This window comes from Typopeltis vanoorti, chromosome 15 (assembly GCF_054136105.1).
Source record: "Typopeltis vanoorti isolate ZY-2024b chromosome 15, IOZ_Tvanoo_1.0, whole genome shotgun sequence".
NCBI classification, from domain to species: Eukaryota; Metazoa; Arthropoda; class Arachnida; order Uropygi; family Thelyphonidae; genus Typopeltis; species Typopeltis vanoorti.
In genome coordinates this window covers 116,961,345-116,985,387 of record NC_143563.1, presented here as the reverse complement: position 1 = coordinate 116,985,387, position 24,043 = coordinate 116,961,345, and the positions used below count along the sequence as shown (strand labels likewise).

Genomic DNA, 24,043 nt, shown 5'->3' with positions numbered 1-24,043 from the left:
AGAATTACAAATTATTAGCAATGCATTTATAAATAATGGCTATAGTAAAAATGCTGTTAATAAAGTTCTTCATAAACTTCATTAAAAATACTATAGATTACAATAAAATCATAGCTATGCCATACATTAAAGGGTTATCATAAAAAAAATTTAATAAAATCCTACACCATTATAATCTTAATGCCACTTTTAAACCACCTTTAAAATTAAGAATCATATTCATCTAAGGATCCTCTTCCCTCATTGGCACACCCTGGAGTTTATTGCATCTATTGCACCTCTAACTTACCTTATATTGGGGAAACTGGACATACAATCCCTATCCGTAAAAACAAAAAAAAAAATAAATAAAATAAAATAAAACGGGTATCTCTGATATCTGTTTTTTTTTGTTTTTAAGTAAATTTTTGTGTTACTTTATAGTAACACAAATGACATATTAAATTTAACAGTTTTGGAGAATCGGGCCTCTCAGATCACACTCTTAACACCCTACACCAAATTGATTGGAAAAGTACTTGTTCTTTACATCATACAAAAACCTGGTATGAACAGAAATTTAAAGAAGCCTGTGAAATTTTGATTAACCACCCTAATCTTAACAATAATGGTGGGATAAAAATCCCCAAAATTTGGATGGCAGCCTACTTGTTTTTCCAGCAAACTCTGACTTTAGGACTCAAAGCAATTTTTCAGCTTTTATTGGCCACTATCCATACTGGTTTGTTGTAATTTATATGTATACTTACATAAGTAATTTTTTTGTGTGAACATGTTGCTCTTCAGCTTAATTTAATTTTGTAACGTAATAGATAATAATAATAACAGGACTCTAGCTTTGATGTAGTAAGGTTTTTTTTCCCACCAGAGGTTAGGCCAATAGTTTTAACCATTGATCGGTAACTTTAGCATACCATGTAGATTGTAGTGCAGCCGGTTTCTTTGTATATATGTGTGTGTACTTCAGATAATGACCTTAATGTGAAGGTCAAAATGTCAAGTGTTTATTTTGGTTTATATTAAACTAAAGTTTTACTATAACTCAGTAGTAAAAATAAAAACCTGATAAAAATCTCTTTCAAAATTATACATCTCTATTACATCACTCCTCCTCCTATTCTGTAGACTCTGTAAATTGTATCATCTCGACCTCTCTTCATATTCAGCATTCCAGTAGATTTGAAAACCAGATGACCAAATCTGTTGCACAGTAGTCCATCTGTGGCCTTTTCAAGGCGGCCTTGTACAGTGGAACTAGAATCTCCATATTTCTACAAGTCATAGTCCTGTACATTATTGCTACTATTTGTTGTGTTGTCCTCACAATTTTAGAAGTGTGTGTCCTCTAAATTTAAGATACCTATCCATCATTACGCCTGGATCTTTTATTTCTTCCACCTCCTCCAGTATATCCCCATGCAATGCATACTCTACATCCCATCTGTGTTTTCTAAATTTTAAACCTTATAGTTTATGACATCGAACTTGTAACCCAACTTGTGTGCCCATCTCAACCTATTCACGTCCTCTTGTAAAGCCATAACATCTGTTCTATTTCTCATAGTTCTTAACAACGTTGCATCATCTGCAAACAACTAAATATATCCACTCATCTTCACCATGAAAGTAATGGAAACAACTACCACATTAGAGTAAAACTTTAGTTTAATATAAACCAAAATAAACACTTGATGTTTTGACCTTCATATTAAGATCATCATCTGGAGCATACACATACATATAAAGAAACAAGCTGCACTACAATCTACATAGTATGCTAAAGTTACTGATCAACCATTAAAACTAACCTCAGGCAGTTTAACCTTCACTGTTTACTGCAAGCCTACACATAACGGCCAGTCTATACATGCTAACTCGTATCACCACCTACGCAAAAACTTGGACTCATTAACACCCTCAAAAATAGAGCTATAACAATTTGCTCTAATATTAGAACAATCTCTTAAACAAGACAAATTATTAGCAATACATTTATAAATAATGGCTATAGCAAAAATACTATTAATTAAATTCTCCATAAAACTTCATCGAAAATAATACAGATTATAGTAGAACCATAGCTATCCCATACGTTAAAGGGTTATCAAAAAAAATTAATAGAATTCTACACCATTGCAATCTTAATGCCACTTTTAAACCACCTTTAAAATTTACACGCATCTTCAAGGGGAGAAAATAGGCAGTGATTCATTATTATTATTATTAAACAAGACCTCATGGAGTCAAAGACTCATCTAGGAGGTCCTTTTATCTCAAACACATCTCATCATACCGTGTCTTAAACACATTCAAACTCCTTGCAGACACCACACTCTCAGGCAAGGCATTCCAATCACTCACAACTCTGCATGAAAAAAACCTTCCTCTCACTCCCCTACTCACACCCTCTTTATACAGTTTCCAGGGATGACCTCTGGTTCTCCCCTGATCTCCCACTATTCTCTGTAGAACTTCTCCACCATTGATCCTATAACAACCCCTTACCAACTTGTAGGTCTCTATCATATCTCCCCTCTTCCTTCTCTCCACTAGACTCTGCATATTACATCTTTTCAATCTTTCCTGATACTCAACATTCCAGAGGTCAGAAACTACCTTAGTCAGTCGCCTTTGGACCCTTTCCAACATCTCTTCATCCTTCTGAAAACCAGGTGACCAAATCTGGGCACAATAGTCCATGTGTGGCCTAATCAAAGCCTTATACAACGGAACAAGAATCTCCCTACTTCTACACGTCAGTATCCTCCGCATCATTCCCAGAAGTCTTTGTGTTGTCTTCACAATTTTGGCGATGTGTCCCCTAAATTTTAGATCCTTATCCACTATCACCCACAGATCTCTTATTTCCTCTACTTCCAACAATATATTCTCACCAAGCATAAATTCTGCATCCCATCTTTGTTTTCCAAATTTTAAAACCTTACATTTTGCAACATTGAACTCGCATCCCCATTTGCTTGCCCAATCACTCAATTTATTCAAGTCTTCTTGCAAGGCCACAACATCTTCACTACTCTTTATGGTTCGTCCCAACTTTGCATCATCTGCAAACAACTGAATATCTCCATCCAAATCTTCGCCAATATCATTAATATACAAGTTAAATAGTAATGGCCCTAAAACAGATCCCTGAGGCACTCCACTAGTGACTTTCCTTTTCCTGGATATTGCACCCCCATACACAACTTGTTGATACCTATCAGATAGCCAGTCTCCAATCCAATGCACTAATCTAATATCCAACCCCATCTGCTCTAGTTTGACTGTCAACTTATCATGAGGTACTCTATCAAACGTTTTACCGAAATCCAAGTATATTACTGTGTATCCTTCTCCTCTGTCCAAGGAAGCAGTCACCTTATTGTAATAAGTAAGTAGATTACTAAAACACGACCTCCCTTTAGCAAATCCATGCTGTCCATCAAAGATTATACCATTGTTGTCAACCCAACTCTGGATCCTAGTTCTCACAAGCTTCTCCAACAACTTAACCACAACACCTGACACACAGATAGGCCTATAGTTTGATGCTTGAGTTCGATCACCTCCTTTATGAAGTGGCACAATCTTGCCCTCCTTTCACTCTTTAGGGACTTGACTGAGTGCAAGACTAGTATTAAAAAAATATGTCAAGGCAGGTGTCAACTCTCTGGCACATTCCTTCAGAATACGCGGTGATATATTATCAAGTCCCACAGCCTTATTTACATCTAGTTTACTCAACTCCCCAAACACCTCTTGCTCACTTACAGTCAGTCTCTCCTCCTCAATATCAACTGCTCTTAATCTCTCCATGAAGTCACATTCACAAGATTGAAAGATCTTTATGAACTGCTCATTAAGTATCTCCACCACACATTCTGCAACAGCTGTCTTTATACCATTTCCTCCAATCAATGTCATCCTTCCATAATCATTCTTTCTTTTGCTGGCTACATATCGAAAGAACTCCCTAGGATTCTTTTTAGCTTCATTAGCTAACTGCTGCGATTAAGTTTGTTATATGACTGTGGTTTGCAATCTAGCACCAGTACTTTGTGAGATTTTACAACTATTGTACAAAATGAAGACCCTTAACACTGCAGAGGTCGCAGTCAAAAAAATTGCAGTGTAGGTCGCTTGTATCTGAGAGATACATTCATTACTAGTATGTGCTAAAATGCGATAAAACTTAAAAAAAACACTGCAAATATCATACATGATGGTTTATTTTCAGTTACAATCTAGAAAATATTATTATTATTATTATCAACATTTGACCTCCATGGAGTCAGAGACTCATCATGGGAGATACTCACTATTGCATACAACTGCGTGTTAAACTGATTCAATGTGTCCACATCCACAACACACTCAGGCAATGCATTCTACTCACCAACTGCCCTCCATGCAAAGAATCTGCTTCTCATTCCTTTGCTCACACCCTCCACAAACTCCATATACTCTACTATATGGAGTTCGCGGTATCTCTCAGATACAATTTACTATCAAATATCACTTTCGCATTTGACTCTTATCATTGGACTCGAGTAACATTCGCTGAACCTCTTTAACATCTGATGCATTATCCAATCGATATATTTTTCCAACCATTTCCCATGGTAGGAAAAAAAAAAAAAAAAACTAAACCAATACTATACTGACATTAGAGTTCGGTATCTTTCAGATACAGTTTACTGTCAAATATCACAAACCTTTACATAACACTTGTTAAACCAAACTGACAGCAAAAAAACAAAACAGTGCGGAATATCACTCGTAACGTATGCATGTGCAGTTAGTCATGACCTCTAATCTATACACTGAATATGTGTAAGAATATTTATATTAAACAATTTGCATGTATCTGTCAGATCAGCCGTGACCTCCGCAAGGTTAATTTGGATGTTCATTTGTGCTAAATTTCCAGCCACATTGGAATTACATGAAATGAGATTGCTAATGGAGATGCTTGATCACCATATACTTCCCCATGTACTGTTTGACAATATTCATCCCACTTAGTTTTCCAGAAAATCCTGACTTCAGGACTCTAAGGACTGTTTATATCTGCCTGTTTATAATATGCAGATGTTTATATAATAAATTTTTCAAGGAAGCTTGTGAGATGCTGAAACTTCATCCAGATCTAAACAAGAATGATGGATTAGTAATTCTAAGTATCTGGAGGACCCATCTGCAACCTGTATAGCATCCAGAACACGATGGCAGAAACCCAATACAAGAAACCTTAATATAAAAGGACTGTAGAGATGTGTTTAATGTAGTTCCATTATAAAACTTTATTGTCAATTATTTAACTTTTTTTAACATCGGTCTGTTATTATACTTATGTATAAAAATGTATTTTATCTGTTAATTTATATTTATGTATAATTTTTTATTTATTATTATTTTATTTATTTATTTTTTTCCATGTTAGGTCAGGTTAGGATAAACGATTAACAAAGCATTTAGTAATTACTCCAACACGTGTTTTTCATCTCCATAAGTTTTTCACAATGAAGCTGACCACTGTGTATCCTTAAAAAAACAAATGTATGATACTATAACAATGCTATAACTGTTTTCATTATTTAAAAAAAAACAAAAAAAAAACTGTCACTGCTGCTTAAGCATACCCAAAGCTGGCTACCCTTTTCTAAATCTAATTGTTTATTGGAAATTAACTGTTCTTATTTTTTTTAATTGGATGACTTAACTTTATTTCCTCTCACTTCATGTGAAATTATGGCAATGGTGTATACTCAAAAGTTGTTATTCAAAAGATAAATCCCAAGCAAAAGCAAACACCTCATGTAATTACATGTTTGCTTGTACTTGGGCAGAGGATTAAAACAAGAATATAATTTTTTGTCTATTATAATTTACTATAATTATTATAATTATTGTTTCTTATTTTAGCCTCAGTTCTCTTAGATATAGAAGCAAAAGATCTTACAGCAATTTCTAGTCGAATAGTTGAAAGCATGATAAATTCTGATCAGATACAAACAGAGGAAAAAGAAGCAGTGATGGAAGTTCTACTTCTTAGGCATCGTCATGTTCATGAAAAACCATTTGGATTCTCAATGCGGCGAAATAGTTCAGGTTATGCTAACTTAAATATGTTAGGTCATGATAAAAAGTAAGACATATTCTTTTTTGTTGTTTTTATAAGATAAAATAATATGATATTTTGCTTCTGAATGTAAACCGAAATGTACATATCCTTGTTTAGAACTTTCTTGATCAAACAGAACAGAATCTACACTCAAAGATGATTACTTTTTGTATTCTAGACTCTACTGGTTGTTGTACCAGACTACTTAACATAAGTGTAAGATGGATATTCTGCTACATGTCATTGACAGAGACTCCACCAACAGTAACTAAAACTTAATTCTTTGTCGGATAATATAATCACCCTCAACCCAGGTAACTTTGTCTCGTGACTTAGAATTTAACATGGAAGAACCACCCACCTTCTGTCTTCCACCTGGATATCCTCAATGAATGATTGTTGATTCAATTGAAAGCCCAACCTACAAAATTTCAAGAGTTCCTCTTAGATCTCCTTACTTCCTTCACTGGAGTCAGGAGATTTGAATTAGTGAATTGACTGGCCATTTTTAACATTACCTCACTCTTCATCAGCATACCTTTAAATGAATCTTAGAACTTCTGTTTTCTGAATTTTCATCATATTGTGGACCTCTTTAAGATCATTATGAACTTGAGATAATTCAGCTGGAATGAAGAACTTTGCAGATTTCAGGAAAACGGAATAGATCCCCCACATTCTCCAACTTCTATTAGTAATAAATCTCCCATATAAATCCAAAGCCCTCTTTTTTGGCATCAAAATTTTACATGTGAGTTTTTTTGCAAACGGCAAAAATATCATCAAGAATTAGGTCTATTCTTAAAAAATATAGCCTACACCCCAGACTCATGTTCACTATAGAAATGAAATCAAATGGAACTTTATCCTTTCCTGATGTCCTATTAAAAAGAGAAATAGATTGCTCCTTTTCACTTTTGTTTACTGCAAAATTACTTTCTTTAGCCATTATATTCATTAATATTAGCATCATCCCTCACAGCTATCAAAGCTAACATTGTCTGTTCTTCATCGAAATCTCTTCAAGAAATTTCCACTAAAAAAATAATAATAAATAAATAAATAAATAAAAAATTGCCTAAATGGATATAAGCCATAAATCATGGAAAAATAAAATTAGCCATTTTCTCCTTATTCCACAGAAGAGATGACTTCTATAAGATTCATATCTCATGTATTACAGGCACCTCTGTATGTGTTACTTACATCCTAAAGAAATGTCATCTTGCAGCCCCATTTAAGTCTATCAAATAAATCAGCTCTTTATTACCCTAGTCAAATGATAAAGTGCAACTTTATTCCTACTTGGAATATATCAAATTCCTTGTAATTGCAAGTTGTTCTATTTTGGATAAATAAGCTAGTCTGTTGTAAAATGCATTTCAGAATGCCAATTCTATGTTGAACTCAAAATGCATTACAAATCTGGGCTAAATGTGAAATATAACAATACTAGCCCTCAGAATCCTCTGAAAATGAAGCTAAATTGCAACGTGCTCAAAGCCCTTTCCAAACTTCATCCTCGATGATAGATTATGCCAAAGATTTGGAAAAAATTATTAATAACTGTAATTAATAAACTGAAATATCTATAAGTAATTAAAATTTAATAAAATCTGTTGTACACAATAGTAAACTATAGTTTTTATGGATGCTACAAGTTTTCTCTTCATCATGGAATAGTGAAGGTAGATAAAAATATTTCTTCCACTCTTTTGGTTGAAAGAAATTTGGGCTGCATATAAAGTTCAAGAATCTAATTAGTAGCCTAATGAAAGGCATATGTACCATTAGGCATGCATGTATTTTACTGGCATGATATTGATATTGCTTATGCCAAAGTTTGTTTTCCCAGCAATCGCTCGATTAATGTGCGTAATATCGAAAACACGCTCATCAAATATAATAACCTATGGAAAAAAGTATAATTTGTTTCTTATGGGAGATTTTAACTACAGCAGTATAAATTGGGGAGAGGAAGATGCATGTAGCAATAAGGGAATGGAATTTCTAGAATTCTTGAGGGGACAACTGTCTTAGGCAACATATAATAGAGGGAACAAGAGGTTCAAGAGTTTTGGATTTGGTCATAGCATCAGAAGAGTTGATAATAACTGAGATGACATCTCTCCCACCAGTTGGAGAGAGTGACCATGTGGTTTTGACTTGGAAGATGAATAGACTTGCAGAAGTATCAAAGAGACGGGAATGTGCAATTATTAAGCAGGTGATTACAATAGTCTTAAATGTCAACTTTGAGAAGTTTTGTGGAGGGAGGAATTGGAAGGCTGGAATATCATTACTGCTTGGGAAATTGTGAAGGAATATTTGTTAGCAGCAATGGTAAGCTGCATTCCACGAGTGAAGAAGAGGACACAATTTGGAGTGGATGACAGACAATATTAAACGGGAACTGCATGCGAAAAAAGAGGCTATGGAAGAGATATCAGGTGACAGGTGAAGAGAAGATGCATGAAGAATATAAGACACAAGCCAGAAGAGAGATAGGAGATCTGGGGTTGATGATTGATAGAAACCTGAAATTCAAGAGACATATTGCAAAGGTGGTGAAGCCACCTACTCTGTTAATAATCCTCTGTTAATACAGCAATCCTCTGTATTAACAGAGGATTGCTGCAATAATGAGAAGGACACTGCCCTGCAGAGATAAAACAGTTATCATTCCGTTGTATAAGACCTTGATCAGACCACACTTAGACTAATGTTCTCAGATTTGGTCCCCAGGATTGGAATTGGATAAATTAACTGTGGAAAGTGTACAAAGGCGCATAACAAAGATGGTTTCAGGACTGTACAATGTTAGTTATAAGGATCGGCTGAGGGAGTGTGGACTGCAGAGTGTGGTGATTAAAAGAAGGTGGGGTGATATGATTGAGACTTTTAAACCGTTGAGAGGTGGTGACAGGGTTGACACTGGGGAGTTCTTTCGCTTGGTTGAACAGCAGGAAGGAGTCATGACAAGGGGCCATCCCTGGAAGCTACGAAAGGGAAATGTGAGAAAGAGGGTGAGGAGTGGTTTCTTTGCATGGAGGGTGGTTGAACTATGGAATGCATTGCCTGATGGAGTGGTGAGAGCGAGAATGGTCAATGAGTTCAAGGAGTGGTATGATAGACTTTGTGTTTCCTAAGAGGGACCTCATATGATGAGTCCTGATAGACTTTGTGTTTCCTAGGAAGGACCACCTGCGATGAGTCTTTTGATTCCATTGAGGCCTGAATAATAATAATTATTCCTCAAATTTCATTTTTGACTCTTAATTTTTTTTTATAAAAGAATTAGGCATGTCTCAGGGTCTAGTTAAAGGAAAACCATGAAGCTGAGAGACAATAATACATATTCAGAATATAAATTTATTATGCTGCTTCTTAATGAAGAATTGAGCTAACGTAGTTTGGTCGGCATTCTGTTTCTTTTTTTTCATACATCTGATGGTAATTTGCAGCCACCTCCTTATCCACACTTGCAGCTTCGCCTGTGATTCGAACATTATCTAAGCTACAAAGATAATAAGCCGAAAGGCTATTTTACCAGCGAATTTGTTAATTAAGAGGGAGATCTTTTACATATCCAAGTGATCATTTACATTTGGTTCTGCCGATAGTTTTTTCAGCATTGAAACTCTATGGATGTCAATGGATTTCGACCCAAGTTTCATACCCGGCTATAAAAATAAAATGGGATTTAACAATATCTCCCTCTTAATTAACAAATTCGCCGGTAAAATAGCCTTTCGGCTTATTATCTTTGTAGTTAACAATATTTAACATTATATAGTACACCACTTCGGCAATTCGATAGTAGAGGTATGTAAGTTTCTGTTCACTTAAAACCTTGATATTCCAGGTCTACCTACTCACTGATGAGACCTCAAAAAAGGTTGAAACCAGTCTGGGTAGTGACCTTTTCTCATAATGTAAAACAATATATATACACCTCTTAGGAGATGCGTTTTACATTGTGAAAGAATATTAAAGTTAGTGAGGGAGCTTGCTCCACCTTTGCATGGAGTTGCCCTGGTGTTGTACTATCCAAGTGATCATTTACACTTGGTTCCGCAGATAGTTTTTTCAGCATTGAAACTCTATGGAAGTCGATGGATTTCGACCCGAGTTTCGTACCCGGCTATAAAATAAAACGGGATTTAACATCTCCCTCTTAATTATCTAAGCTATTTCTCTTTTTGAAATGCTCAAGCCATCCACCACTAGCATGGAATTATTCTTCTTTGCCTTCAGTGATAGCTCTTTCTTTCAAGGTTACAAAGAGACAATGCTTTTGATTTAATAAGGTCATTGCTTATCGGATCCGTTTTTGATATAATCTTCAATCCATGTGGAAAGAAGTCTCTCTAATTCAATCATTATAATACTTTGATTTCAAGTGGTCTGCATGCATGATGAACTTGAAGCAGCCTTACCTTTCTCTTTGTATTCAGCAGCTTTGTTTAAAATTGCTCTTATAGTTGATTCACTCATTTTGTGTTCTTTTCCTATCTTTACTCTGGATTAGCCCTGTTCATTTTTCAAATTATTTCAAGTTTTTCTTCCAGTGAAATTACTTTTTGAATCTTTTTTTACACTTCCACTTTTTTGTTCACTAATTCTTTTACTCATTATTAAAGGTTGTGGAAATACTTTAAAGAAAAAAGTAAGGAAAACAATTGTGAAGGAGGCATGTGATATGATTAGCAAAATGCTATGAAATTAGCAGACGACATAAATTTAAGCAGTAAATTTGGAATATAGTGTACATGGAAATACATTAGTGTAGTATTGTATGCCATTAAAAAATAACTTTGTGAAATGTTTTAAATCAGTAACTAAATTATTTCATCCTGCCGAGTGATTTTTTAAAATAGTTAGCCATAAAAAATATATAGGTAAAAATTTTTTAATATATGTAACATTTATTTTACGGTGTATATTGGTGCACTAATTGAATTTTAGAGGCACATTAATTACATTTGGATATAGAAAAAAAAAAGACACACTAATTGAAAATGCACTAATCGCAGATGCATTAATTGAGGGATTGCTATATTGGATTACAAACATTTGAAAGTTGTAGTATTTCATGAGGAAATTTGTAATAGTAATGGATATTTTTAATCATCTTTTTACAAATTTTATTACCTAAGAATAAAGCCTTTATTAGTTTTTTTTTTTCTTCTTTTTTCATTGGAACATTCTTTTATAGCAGTAATTCAGCTTATAATGGAAAATTGAGATAATTTGATTAAAATCTATTCCGGAGCAAGATTCTAACATTGAGCAGTTTACAAGGGTTTACTGTATAGTTAATTGGAACATCAGCTACTACAAGGCCATTTATGATGAGAAAAGAAAAAAGATGTGCAAACAACTCTGAATACCTTTTTCAAGAAACCAACTTCAGTGGTAAGTTCCCCTCCTCCAGCAACAGAATCAAATCCTGATTCTCCAGCACCCGGTCCATCCTCTCTACCACGAGAATCTGATCCTGATTCAAATCCTAATTCTCCAGCACCCATTCTATCCTCTACAGTATATCATCATCTTCCAATTAATGTTAGCCTACCTTCTGTTTATGTTAAGGAAGACGAAACTGGAATATGAGAGGAGATTAGCCTTAAGATCCAAAGAAAATCCTAGGGAATTTTTTAGATATGTGTCCAGTAGGAGGAGAAATGACTGTGGAAGAATGATATTCTGGGATGAAAATGGGAATAGAGTGACTGATGCAGCGGACATAGTGGAATTGTTCAATGAACTTTTTATTGGAGTATTTCATCCTGGAGGAGTCAGTTTTAATTCTAGAGGGATTGGGCAGGTTCGAGGTTTAGAGGTATAGGAGGAGAGTGAGTTTCAAATTCTGAGTACTCTGGATGTCAGTAAAGCTGTGAAACTGGATGTTATTTCACCACGAGTTTTGAGAGAATGTGCTAGTACCTTTGACCTGGCTTTTCAATGAAAGTCTTGCTGTGGGGAAAGGTGCCCATGGAATGGACGGAAGTAAGATACTGCCATTGCATAAGGGCGGTAGCAGACTGGAAGTGTCTAATTATAGGCCAGTTTGTGTCTCATCAGTAGTTAGTAAGATCTTGGAGAAAGTAGTGAAGGACCGTATACAGCATTGGGCAGATGAAGATAATGTTATCTGTGAGAGTCAACATGGATTTGTGAAGGGGCACTCTTGTTTTAGCAATATGCTAGCCTTTTATGATAAAGCTACAAGAGCATTAGATGAGGGAAAGGCATATACTGTCATCTTCTTTGACTTAGCGAAGGCATTTGACAGGGTGCCACATGATAAGTTGATGCTTAAGTTGCAGCACATGGATCTGGATGTCAGATTGGTCAACTGGATTCAGGATTGGCTGTCTGATAGGTATCAGAGAGTTGTGTGTGTGGTGGGGCAGTTTCAAGGAAGCAGAGGGTTACAAGTGGGGGTCCCACAGGGCACAGTACACAGTACAGTGTCAGCTTGCACTCCCTTCAAGGGTCAGTTGCTGCTCTATCCAGGTATTTGCTTATGCTTGGAATCGCCGAACTTTATATATAGTTTCTATATTCGGCATGAAACTCTTCGAGTTTCTTATTTGGCTAATAAACAATATGGGATATAATATCCCTTAACTTAAATAAGTTCATGTCGCCGAATTGAAGCCTTTGGCTCTTCATTATAATTAGTAATTTAATAGGACACCTCTTGGCAATTCTCATAGAAGGGATGTAAGTTCTGTTCGCTACAAACTTGGTATTAACTTGGTCTACCTACTCACTGATGAGATCTCAAAAAAGGTCGAAACCGGTCTGGGTAGTGACCTTCTCTCATAATGTTGAACAATAATACAGCTCCTAGGAGTTAGGTTCACATTATGGGTAAATATCAAGAATAGTGATCGGAGCTTGCTCCACCCTTTCTATGAGTTGCCTCAGCTTGCACTCCCTTCAAGGGTCAGTTGCTGCTCTATCCAGGTATTTGCTTACGCTTGGAATCGCCGAACTTTATATATAGTTTCTATATTCGGCATGAAACTCTTTGAGTTTCTTATTCGGCTAAGAAACAATATGGGATATAATATCCTTTAACTTAAATAATAATAATGTTTTCTTTGTTTGAATTAAAAGAAAGAGCACAATAGTTTCTGTAACTTATTATTACAGAACAGGGATATTATTATTGTTAGAGTATTACACTGTATTATTATTACTACATATGAGCCATTATAGTATTGTTATTATTATTACCATATATGCACTGTTCATCAGGGATCTGTGTTACATATAAATACGACCTAAAGCCATTCTCTGGAACCTATCTCGTCTGTAACCCTGGGACTGCCTGTACTCGATTATGTTTTTATTATTATTCCTTGGAGTCAACTCATCTTGTGAGATCCACTTTAATCATTATTCACACCACACCTATCATTAATCTCCATTAATCTCCTTGAGCTCATTTCACTGATGAAACACTAGCAATGGCCTCTGGCAACCCATTCCAGAGATTCACAACCCTATAAAGTATAAAAAAGCTAGTCCTTAACATGTTAGTTTATTTTAATAGTATTGATTACAACACAGAATGATAAGAAAATAATTAATATTTATTAACTTATTAGGTGATATTTTGCTGGTATTATATCCAGCATCTTCAGAGCACAAGAACAGTTTGTCACAGTACACAAAACAACAATTTGGTGCAACAGTGGGATAGTTTAATAAAAAATTGTAATGGAAAACACAATGAACTAAAGTTCTAATTGGTGCCATCTGTGTTGAAAAAGAGAGAAAACAAGTATTAATTTGATTTTAAAATGACTGTCTCCCAGATTTTTGGTAAATTTATACAGCCGTACTTGTTGAAGTTTGGAATATGTTTTAAAGCTGCTGTTGATTCCAAAAACAATTTCTCTGACTTATGACTTCTCTGTAGCACTTTTGTATTTTTCCATTTGATCCTGTGTGAAGGAGTATTCAATGCATGGTTTGCTAGACCTGACTTGCCACAACAAATGCTGAATATATTTTTTTATTAATTTTTATTGGCTATTTTTGCCTATTTTTGTTTAGAAGTATCCTTTTTTTATAATATCATTGGCTTTTTACTTAATTTTTAGGGCATTACTGATGTTTTAAAGACAGATACATGAAGAATATATGGGAAGAATAATTTTTCACATACCTTTTGTAGAATGGTCCTGGTTGCCTTCTTATTCATTGACATCTGGCATATGGCAATATACATTTGTATTACTGTTGAAGTATGACTGAAAGAAGGGGGGGGGGAAGGAGGCTGAAAATGTGGAGATAGAGAGATGTGGGAGAATTGCAGGTGAGGCAAGAGGTATGTGAATTTTAAAACCCAGGTTTTAAAGGTAAGCTGAGAATTCTTTGGGAAGAAGGTGAAAAATAGAAATTTTTTGGGAAAAGGAGACGGATAGAATACAATCGAACAAGATTAGGGGTGGGAGTAATGGAGTGTGAGCATTTCGACATTGCATCGTGTTTGGAAGTTGTGGGAAAAGTGGAGACTATGTCATGTCGGCTTGGTGTTTTTGTCATGCATGTATCTGTGTTGTTTTCTATTGGTCAGAGTTGTGACCGAATTTTTATGCTTTGGAGCTCCAACTATCGGAGATTATATACTGGCAGTGAATGTTTATTGAGTTTTTGTTACATTTTATGGCTATTGTTTCCAATACTCTAAGCATTGTTTTGTTTTCCTGTATGTCTATTATTATGGCTTTGTTAATTTATGGGGTATGCTTCTGTTCAAGAGCATGAACTGCTGTTTCTGTTTTTCCTGTATTTTATATTCTGTTTTCCTTTTGGGTATTATTTCTTATTGTATAAATGTTCTGGAATTGGTGTGTTGCAGTCACGGAAGTGTTCTTGTAGCCCATAAAGATCTGATCGTGGAACCTGTGTAGGTGACATCACAGTCTTGTTGGCAAGAAAATTTGTAAACTACATTGTGGTGTTCTACTATTTCTCTGTATGTGTGAAATTTTCTAGGTTTTAGAAGTGTTGCCAATTTTTGATTCGTGATGAATGCCAACTTATGGTCGGTGTGTTTAAAAATGTATTTGTAGGCTTTGTGTGTGTTCTGGATGTATGGCAGTTTGATTTTTTGTGTTGGGAAGCTTGTTTTGATTATTGGATTGTTTTGATCAGTATTTTGCTGTTTTGTTTGGCATAATTTGTTAGCTGTGTTGGGTAATTTCAGTTTTTTAAAGATTGTGTTAATTTTTTTTATTTCTATGTTCAGCTAATTATGTGTAGTCGAAAATTTGTATGCATTTATAAATTGTGCTAGGATGACTGATTTTTTGATAGAATAAGGATGGTATGAATTAAATGGAGGTAATTTCTAATACGTGTGGGTTTGTGGAATATTTTTGTGGCTGTTTTGTTGTTTGTTATAATTAATGTCAGGTTTAGGAAATTTGTGGATTTTTTATGTTCTGTTTCTGTAGTAAATTTTAGTCTGTTGCTGAAGTCGTTAAGGGACACTTGTAAAGTGGTGATGCATGTTGCTTCTCCAATACATAGAATATCGTCCATGTATCAGCCATAAAAGGTGATGACCCCCGGGGGGGAGTAGGTTTGATTCTATATGTGATAGAAATAATTCAGCTAGTTGTCTGCTAATATTTTGGCCCATAAGGAGTCTGAAAATTTGGATATAGACGTTATTGTTAAATTTAAAGAAGCTAGCTGAGATAATTAGTTTTATCAGGTGTACGATATTGCTCAGTGTTAATTTTTTTTTGTGATACTTGGGTTTGGTGTTCTGTGATTAGTATATGTATGATGTCTAAAGTTCTGGGGACGTCTACATTGGTGTATAGCGACATTGCATCCAGTGAAGTGAGGACATCATCGTGGGATAGAGTTAGGTTTTTTTATATTTTGAAATAGGTCGTCAGTGTTTTTTTATCATTGAGTTTGACTTAAAAGTTTAAGTTTGAGTAAAAGTTTAAGTAGCTTTACTATGAATTTCAATAAGGGGATGTGGTCGTGTTTGTATGAGACTATTGGGCTTACTGGGTTTTAACAAATTAAAACCCATAACCGTCTTTATGGGTTTTAATTTGTCCGATTATGTATGGGGTGTTGTGTTTTTATTGTTGTTTTATCTCTCCCTCTTGTTTTGGTTTTTTATACTGTGTAGGGTGTTGTTAATTTGTTTTATGAGGTCAGGGGTGGGGTGGGTTAGGGTCATTTAGGACTTCTTGGTATGTGTTTTGGTCATTTAAAATACCTGTTATTTTGTTGTGGTAATCCGTTTTGTTTATGATGACTACCATGTCACCATTGTTTGCTTTTGCCATTGTTATATTCAGGTTCTTTTTTATTGATATCAGAGATTTTTGTAGGTTAGGGGTATTGTTGGATTTTATTTTTATTTTGCTATTTAAGATGTTTATTTTATGAAATATTACTTCTTTGTTGGGGTCTGTTTCTAGTTGGCTTGGATTTGTATAATAATGTCTTTGTAATATTTTGGGGATATTGTGAACTTTAGACCTTTGTTTAGAAGGTCTAAAGTTTTAGAATGTGATTTCATCAAATGTGAGGTTATAATTTGAGATTTATAATTGAATTCTTTGGCGTAGGTTTTATGATGGCATTATATACGAAGGATTGGAAGCTGCACATTTGTTGTTACGGGATTCAGATAGGATATTCCATTTTTTTTGTGTGACCAGATTCAATTAATTGTGTGTAGTCGTTGATGTGTGATTGGACATTTCCATATCCAAAAAATAGCCATAAAAATGAATATTTATTTAGAATAGTAACATGGAAATTTTTCCAGAAATAATACCTGTATTTTTTTATGTTTACCAAGGTGGATGTCAATAGTTCTTCCTGTCTGTCCATAGTAAGCCAGGTCACAAGAACAGGACACTTCCTAAATTCCTGAATGTGATAGAGAAGAGAGTTGTTTGTCCTTATGTGAACAGATAACAGTTGCCAGTTTGACATATGGTTTAAATATGGTGCATAGCTGATATTTATTAAGCACACTAGATATCTTTTCAGATGTGCCTTGCATGTATGGGACGGTAACAATTATGCTGTAGTCTTGTGCGATAGGCAGTGGAGGGGATTTCTTAGAAGCATTTAGTATTTTTTCTATCCTATGGGGATTATAGCCATTGGCTAAGAAAGTGTGATGCAAGTAAGTGAGTTCAGTGGTAAGAGCATTGTCACTGGGACAGATAGTCTAGTTCTGTGAATTAGTGTTCTTAGGATACCATACTGTTAAAAGTTAGATGATGGTGTGAATGCTTGTGCAAATATCTCCCTTTAGGTGTGACCTTTTTATAAACAGAAAATGTTAATGAACCATCAGGAAGCTGTGTGATTAGCATATTTAGGGAGGGCAGACGGTCATTATCTTCCTGTTCCATTGAGAGGTGGATTTTAGGATGTGGGCTATTTAAATACACTAAAAATGTATCGAAATGTGTCTGGACTGTGTGGCCATATTATTATTATTATTATCACCCCAAGACCTCATGGAGTCAAAGACTCATCTGGGAGGTCCTTATCACACACACAGTTCATCATACCGTGCCTTGAACACATTCACACTCCTTGCAGACACCACACTCTCAGGCAAGGCATTCCAATCATTTACAATACTGCACAAAAAAAACCTGCCTCTAACTCCCCTACTCACACCTTCTTTATAAAGTTTCCTGGGATGACCTCTGGTTCTCCCCCCGATCTCCCACTATTTTCTGTAGAACTTCTCCAGCATTGATCCTATAACAACTCCTTACCAACATGTAGGTCTCTATCATATCTCCCCTCTTCCTCCTGTCCACCAGACTCTGCAAATTGCATCTTCTCAATCTTTCCTCATACTCGACATTCCAGAGGTCAAAAACTACCTTAGTCAGTCACCTTTGGACCCTTTCCAGCATCTCTTTATCCTTCTGAAAAGCAGCTGACCAAATCTGGGCACAATAATCCATGTGTGGCCTAATCAAAGCCTTATACAAAGTGACAAGAATCTCCATACTTCTACCTGTCAGTGTACTCCGCATCATTCCCAGAAGCTTTTGTGTTGTCTTCAGAATTTTGGCTATGTGTCCCCTAAATTTCAGATCCTTATCCACTATCAACCCCAGATCTCTTATTTCTTCCACCTCCAACAATATATTCTCACCAAGCATAAATTCTGCATCCCATCTTTGTTTTCCAAAATTTAAAACCTTACATATTGCAACATTGAACTCACATTTCCATTCCCAATCACTCAATTTATTCAAGTCTTCTTTTAAGGCCACAACATCTTCACTACACTTCATGGTTCGTCCCAACTTTGCATCATCTGCAAACAACTGAATCTCTCCATCCAAATCTTCACCTATATATCATTAATATACAAGTTAAACAGTAATGGCCCTAAAACAGACCCGTGAGGCACTCCACTAGTGACTTTCCTTTTCCTGGATATTGCTCCCCCATACACAACTTGTTGATACCTATCAGATAGCCAATCTCCAATCCAATGCACTTATCTAATATCCAACCACATCTGCTCTAGTTTGACTATCAATTTATCATGAGATACTCTATCAAAAGCCTTTGCAAAATCTAAGTATATTACTATGTATCCTTCTCCTCTGTCCAAGGAAGCAGTCACTTTATTGTAATAAGTAAGTAGATTATTAAAACATGTCCTCCCTTTAGCAAATCCATGCTGTCCATCAAACATAATACCATTGTTGTCCACCCAACTCTGGATCCTAGTTCTCACAAGCTTCTCCAACAACTTAACCACAACACCTCACACACCGATAGGCCTATAATTTAATTCTTGAGTTCAATCACCTCCTTTATGAAGTGTCACAAACTTGCCCTCCTTCCACTCTTTAGGAACTTGACCAAGTGCAAGACTCGTATTAAAAAAATATCTCAAGGCAGGTGTCAACTCCCTAGAATATAACATCTAGTTTACTCAAATCCCCATACACCTCTTGCTCACTTACAGTCAGTCTCTCCTCCCCATCATCTACTGCTCTCAGTCTCTCCATGTTGTCACATTCACAAGATTGAAAGACCTTTATGAACTGCTTATTAAGTATCTCCACCACACATTCTGCAACAGCTGTCTTTATACCATTTTCTCCTATCAATGTCATCCTTCCATAATCATTCTTTCTTTTGTTGGCTACATATCGAAAGAACTCCTTAGGATTCTTTTTGTCTTCATTAGCTAACTGCTGTCCATACCTCTCTTTAGCTACTCTCATCAATTTGCCTGGTCTTTGTAGACCTCATGGAATTGATTATTTCCACTTCTCTTATGCTACCTCCACAATGTCCTCTTTCTCTGTATCGCATGCTTAATCTCTTTATTCATCCATCTCACACCTACCTTATTTAACCTTCTCACCCTTGGAATACATTTAGACATTGCATCTGATAGTTTTTGAAAATCCCCCAAGCTGCATTGTTCTCTTTTCCAGCTAACTCCTCATTCCATGTTACACCCACAAGCTGTCTCCTGAGCTCTTCATAATCACCCCCTTGTAGGTCTGCATATACCCTTTTCTCACAGAGGTCCTCACACTGCTGGCAACCACCCAGGTAATCACCTCATTGTCACTCTCACTAAATCACTGGTGGGTAATTTGACACCTCATTTATAATTACATCCTGTGATGAGATGACTAAATCCAAGACCTTCAATCCTCGCATGCCCTCTGTTACATACTGTCTGAGGTAGTTATCCCTCAAAAACTCAAGAAACTTTCTGCTATTAAATGAAAAAACCAGTATGCGCCTAGTTTTCTCATTTAACAATTTTTTAAAAGGAACTCTTTCAAACATAGAGAATATCATTAAATTCATATTTACAATATTTCAAATCCCCCCACCCCCAAACCTCTGTAGCTCAGTTGGTATCAATGATGCCCTTTGGTTGGAAAGACCTGGGAATCCTGTCCAGAGTGAGAACCTTTATGAGGAATTTTCAGGTGAATATGACCAGCCAACAGAGGTTGTAGGGTTTTTCCTCCCAGAAACTCAGGTTGGATATGTGGTGGGTGAGAGAAGGGGGGATGCATATATGCACAAAATGCAGATAGTGGGAGGAAATTAATGAATTACATATATCGATAACCAACCTAGTTGCTTCAGGGATGGGAAATGAATGTTGGGAGACGAGTAGTGTGATAGGAGAGAATGACGAGTGAAGTATGATTCAGAAAATAAGAGTTGGGAGTGCGGAAAGCTTGAATGACGGTGAAGTCTACGGAGATGGCATTGAAGGGGTAAATGAATGGCGAGTAAGAGTGACTAACTTGCAGAGAGAGGGATAGATGAGCTGAAAGAGAAGGTGGAATATCTTGTGAACGAGATGAGAAGTATGAAATATGAGATGAGGAGAATGGGAGAGATGTATGCAAGGCAAATCAGAGTAGGAGTGAGAGAAAGCTTTGGGAATGATAGAAGAGGAGAGAATAGAAGCAGTAGGAGAGAGGGAATCAGAGAAGGGTTTGGGAATGATAGAATAGGAGGCGATAGAAACAGTAATAGAGAGGGAATGATAGAAGAGGAGAAAATGGGAACAGTAGAAGAGAGGGAATGAGAGAGAGTTATGGGAATGATAGAAGAGGAGAGAATGGAAACAGTAGGAGAGAGGGAGTGGTAAGAGGTGCAATGTATGGTGACTCAATGATCCGTGGTGTGCAAGATAGGATGTGTGAGGAGTGTTTGCCTGGAGGAACAATAGAAAGTGTGGCTATGGCAATTAAGAGGGGTGAAAGGTTGGATGAGATGATTGTGATGGTAGGAACAAATGACTTGAGAAGTAATGTAAATTGTGCAGTGAGAGATATGAGATTCTTGCTTGAGGTAGTACGAAAGAAGATGCAGAGAGGAAAGATAGTGTCCGTGTTACCTAGGTACGATTGTGATGAGCTGAGTAGAAGAGCAGTAATATTGAATGATATAATAGCTAGAATGTGTCAGAAGAGAGGATTGGAATATTTGGATGCTTGGAGAGCATTTGAGGACAGAGAGGAATTGTATTCAAGAGACCGCTTGCATTTGAATGAGGAAGGACGTAGGCATCCGGTGAGATTGCTGTACTGAATGAGTCAGTGTGTCAATGCAGGGAAACTAGAATGACCAAGGTGGATGGTAGCAGGAGTGGCCTCTTGTGGGAAAGGGTACTTGGGAGAAGCGGGACAATATCATGGTAGCACTGAGCCCAGTAGAGTCTAGATGGGATAATGCTGGGTATAGAAATAGTGGCAATTTTATGCTTTATACTAATGCCAGGAGTATCCAGAATAAAGGAGAGGAATTGGTGGCACTGATAGCATCAGCCTGGCCAAAGATTATTGGGATCACTGAGATGTGGTTGACAGAAGAGTATATAATAACAAGAATAGAAGTAGCAGGGTACAGCATTTTTCAGAAGGATAGAAAGGGAAAGTGTGGTGGTGGAGTACTGCTTATGATAAGTGACGACTTATGTCTTCTAAAAGTGGAGGCTTTAGAAGGCAGTGACACTAATGATTTTGAAAGCATATGGTGTGAGGTAGAGCAAGATGGGATATTTAGTGGTGTGTTGCTACAAACCAAGGAGCACAGAAGGTGGGAACGAGGAGATGTTTAGACATCTGAGCTTGGCAAGTGCTAGAAGAATGATTGTTATGAAAGATTTTAACTACAGCAGTATATTGGGGAGAGGAAAATGCATGTAGCAATAAGGGAATGGAATTTTAGAATTCTTGAGGGACAAATATCTTAGGCAACATGTAATAGAGGGAACAAGAGGTTCAAGAGTTTTGGATTTAGTCATAGCATCAGAAGAGTTGATAATAACTGAGATGACATCTTTCCCACCAGTTGGAGAGAGTAACCATGTGGTTTTTACTTGGAAGATGAATAGACATGCAGGAGTATTAAAGAGATGGGAACATATGTGGAATTATAAGGCAGGGGATTATAATAGCCTTACACGTCAACTTTGGGAAGTTTCATAGAAGAAGGAATTGGAAGGCCGGGATATTGGGAAATTGTGAAGGAATATTTGTTAGCAGCAATAGTAAGCTGTATTCCACAACTGAAGAAGAGGACACGATTTGGTGTAAAGTCGATGACAAATAATATTAAACAGGAGCTGCATGTGAAAAATAGGCTATGGAAGAGATATAATGAGACAGGTGAAGAGCAGATGCATGAAGAATATAAGACACACAAGCCAGGAGAGTGACTAGTATGGTAAGGAAGGCGAAACGGGAATATGAGAAGAGATTGGTCCTAAGATCCAAAGAAAATCCTAGGGAATTTTTTAGCTATGTGGCCAGTAGGAGGAGAAATGGTTGTGGAAGAATGACATTGTTGGATAAAAATGGGAATAGAGTGACTGATGCAGAGGACATCGTGGAATTGTTCAATGAACAAGTTATTGCTGTAGTTCATCGTGGAGTAGTAAATTTTAATACTAGAGGGATATGGCAGGTTCAAGGTTTAGAGGTGCATGAGGAGAACATGTTCCAAATACTGACTACTCTGGATGTTAATAAAGCTGTGAAACTGGATGGTATTTCACTACAAGTTTTAAGAGAATGTGCTAAGCAATTGACAGCTCCTTTGACCTGGCTTTTCAATGAAATTCTGGCTATGGGAAAGGTGCCCAGGGAATGGAAGGAAGATATGATAGTGCCATTGCGTAAGGGCAATAACAGACTGGAAGTGTTGTTAAGATCTTGGAGAAATTAGTTAGGGACCAGGGCAGATGAGGGTAATGTTATCTGTGAGAGTCAACATGGATTTGTGAGGGGGCGCTCTTGTTTTAGTAATATGCTAGCCTTTTATAATAAAATTACAAGAGCAGTAGATGAATGAAAGCCATATACTGACATTTTCTTGGATTTATCAAAGGCATTTGGCAGGATACCATATGATAAGCTGATATTTAAGTTGCAGCACATGGGTTTGGATGTCAGGTTGGTCAACTGGATTCAGGATTGGCTGTCTGATAGGTATTAGAGAGTTGTGTTTGGTGGGTCAGTTTCGAGGAGGCAAAGGGTTATAAATGGGGTCCCACAGGGCTCAGTACTGGGGTCTGTATTGTTTAACCTTTATATCAATGACATTGTGAGTGGATTGCAGGGGGATATTTAGTTGTTTGCAGATGATGTGAAGCTGGGAAGGGTTATTAGTATTATTAGTAATAGTGCAGATGTGGTAGTGATGCAAGAGGATTTGAATAAGCTAGACAGATGGGCAAATGAATGGGGGTGTCAGTTTAATGCAGCAAAATGTAAGGTCTTGAGGTTTGGGAAACATCGATGGGATGCTGCATACTCTATGGGAGGAGTTATACTGGAGGAAGTAGGGGAGACAAGAGATCTGGGGTTGATGATTGATAGAAACCTGAAGTTTAGGGGACATATTGCAAAGGTAGTGAAGGTAACACAGAGGATTGCTGCAATAATGAGAAGAACACTGACCTGCAGAGATAAGAGTTATTATTCCATTGTATATGACCCTGATCAGACTACACTTAGACTAATGTTCTCAGATTTGGTCCCCAGGATTGGAATTGGATAAATTAACTATGGAAAGGGTACAAAAGCAGATAACAAAGATGGTTTCAGGACTGTACAATGTTAGTTATGAGGATCGGCTGAGGGAATGTGGACTGCAAAGTTTGGTGGATAAAAGAAGGAGAGGTGATATGATTGAGACTTTTAAATTGTTGAGAGGTGGTTACAGGGTTTAACAGTGGGAAGGAGTGATGACAAGGGGCCATCCCTGGAAGTTACGAAAGGAAACTGTGAGCAAGAGGGTGAGGAGTGGTTTCTATACATGGAGGGTGGTTGAACCGTGGAATGCATTGCCTGATAGAGTGGTGAAAACGAGAACGGTCGG

The 24,043-nt window shown here is 36.6% G+C and overlaps 1 protein-coding gene across 6 annotated transcripts in view; it reads left to right on the top strand.

Annotated features, from left to right (window-relative positions):
* Positions 1 to 24,043, top strand: part of Ae2 (anion exchange protein Ae2) — an 834,322-nt gene that overhangs the window by 451,672 nt on the left and 358,607 nt on the right. For all 6 annotated transcript variants that reach the window (XM_090404845.1, XM_090404844.1, XM_090404848.1 and 3 more), the window contains one exon: positions 5,926 to 6,148. In XM_090404845.1, the coding sequence (XP_090260971.1) occupies positions 5,926 to 6,148 (223 nt within the window). The remainder of the gene's footprint in view (positions 1 to 5,925; positions 6,149 to 24,043) is intronic.